This window comes from Rhagoletis pomonella, unplaced genomic scaffold, assembly GCF_013731165.1.
Source record: "Rhagoletis pomonella isolate Grant_MI unplaced genomic scaffold, Rhpom_1.0 Rhpom_scaffold_00004, whole genome shotgun sequence".
NCBI lineage: Eukaryota > Metazoa > Arthropoda > Insecta > Diptera > Tephritidae > Rhagoletis > Rhagoletis pomonella.
In genome coordinates this window covers 22121026-22123205 of record NW_023458558.1, presented here as the reverse complement: position 1 = coordinate 22123205, position 2180 = coordinate 22121026, and the positions used below count along the sequence as shown (strand labels likewise).

Sequence of the window (2180 nt, the reverse complement as noted above, 5' to 3'; positions counted from 1 at the left end):
ACGTTCAGGCAGAGATTTCCCAAAACGGAATACTCTTTTGGGCATTCGCTAGAAGATAACAGCTCCATAACAACATTCTATGTATTTGTTCATGATTTTCGACCACCAATTTGGATTCAAATAGCTTTTTCGCAATATCCAAAACTTAATCTACAACAATTCTTCATAACATTCTCAACATGCTTCTTATTGCTCCTGCTTATGGCAGCTGTCTTATGGAAAATCAAGCAAAAATACGATATGTTTCGCAGAAGGCAGCGACTATTTGTCGAAATGGAACAAATGGCGAGCCGTCCATTTTCACAGGTACAAATATATTTATATATTTATTCTTTAGACCGTATCATAAAAATAAGACCACTTAATATGAGAACGTTGTAGGAATGTAAGATCATACACTTTCGTGCATATGTATTTACATATAACTTTTTGTTGATAGATTTTTACGAACTTTATGCTATCCTAAAGGTAAACAAATCTGCAAATTATCTCTATACATTATTCCATGATACAAAAAAGAAGGTAGTTTCAATAAACAACTTTTTGATTAAAAAGCAGATTTTTGACAATTGCTCAATTGTGAAAAATTGGAAGCGGCGTTACCCAATTGTAAGTTTTTTGGTGTGGGAGATTTTATATCCTAAATTTGGAATTATAAGGAAAATAGTTGTATTAATATATACCTTTTAAAAATAATCAATATCTTATCTTAAAAGCGTTCAAATTACATTAAATTCGATAACAACTTGCCAGGTCATTATTTTAATATTAATACAATTTTAGTGAACATATTTTAAAATATTTTTAGTGTCCTCATGTCATCTCATTATTTCACAATGTAGTTTTCTATATCGGATACGATGATTCTGAATTACAGACACTGAAATTACACATTTCGATGTGGTATTTAATACTTATTGTCTTTGCCCATTTAACAGCAAATGGAATTTACTTTAGGACCCATGGGCCGTAAAATTTTTCTAGCAACACATATTATTTTCACATGAAATTTTGACACACCCAAAATTTAAGTATAAAATAAATAGATAAAAATAGATTTTCAATCAAACTGATTTGTGTAGTCCAGGGGCGCCTTTAGTAAATGTTTGGAGGCTGTTTTAATATATCCTATCTTATTATATCTTTCTTAGCTTTTTTACATTCTGAGAAGTTGAGAGAATGAAGTCTAATATTCTTTTTTAGTCAACTATGATATTTGATTTCATTTTTTGCAATCACAAATTATCACAAGAACGGTTATAGGCTAAAACTAAACCTATATCTAAAGGGCGTGTGGAGCCTCCCATACAAATCGAATTTTTCATAGTGCATATCTCTGAAAGTATTTGTGGTAGAGTCCTGGAACTTTGTATGGATATATGTATATGAAGTCAATCTCAAGCTCACGGAAAAATGTGGATTTATTGGAAAATGCGGCGTGCCCCGTAGAACTTGGAATAGAGGTAAATGAAACCAATCCCAAACCTATGAAAAATGGGGGTATATGAAAACGATCTCGTAGCCATTGAAAAGAGCTAGCGGTATAAACCAAATAAACTATAATTCTTGTGACGCATAGATACCTCTGGAAGCATTTACCTAGAATACTGAGATGAGGTATTTTTCCAACGGAAATATGTACAGAAAAACGGGCGCGACTCCTTCTGGAAAGTAAAATGATCACAGGGTGTATCCCGAGAACCATTTTAAGCTAAACCTTCAGGGATTACATTCTTGCCAAGACCCATAGGCGTAAGCTGAAATTGCGTCGCAAGTTTTATGATCGGCTTAGGTAAGATTTAACCACTTAACCCCCCTTTGTTTTCGTCGCTACTGAATTCTATAAACTGTCAGCTTTCACACAATTTAAAATGTACATGGAAGAACAAAATATTTTTAAATCGACAAAAAAATTATATGAAAATTTGAAGGATTTTAGATATTGGGTATGGTAGCACGAAATGTCACAATCTGCTTAATTGTCAGGTTGTTAATATGGCGACGAAAAAGTGACAATGGAACTACCTTGTTTTTTGTATCATGCTATCACCTGTAATTGATGCGCCTTGGTTGTCATTGAAGAACATCATGTAATTTACTGTACATATTGCCATTCTAACAGGCTAACCTAATATTCGCGGCTTGCGTTTTGGTACGCATGCCGTCGAATTTGTTTTTTT

At 33.1% G+C, this 2180-nt stretch overlaps 1 protein-coding gene across 1 annotated transcript in view; it reads right to left on the bottom strand.

The window, feature by feature from the left end:
- Positions 1–633: 633 nt before the first annotated feature.
- The window catches only part of LOC118738147 (attractin-like protein 1), a gene marked incomplete at its 5' end in the record, with an annotated part of 6357 nt that continues 4810 nt past the window's right edge, over positions 634–2180 (bottom strand). The window contains one exon of the mRNA XM_036469070.1: positions 634–640. Within this exon, the coding sequence (XP_036324963.1) occupies positions 634–640 (7 nt within the window). The remainder of the gene's footprint in view (positions 641–2180) is intronic.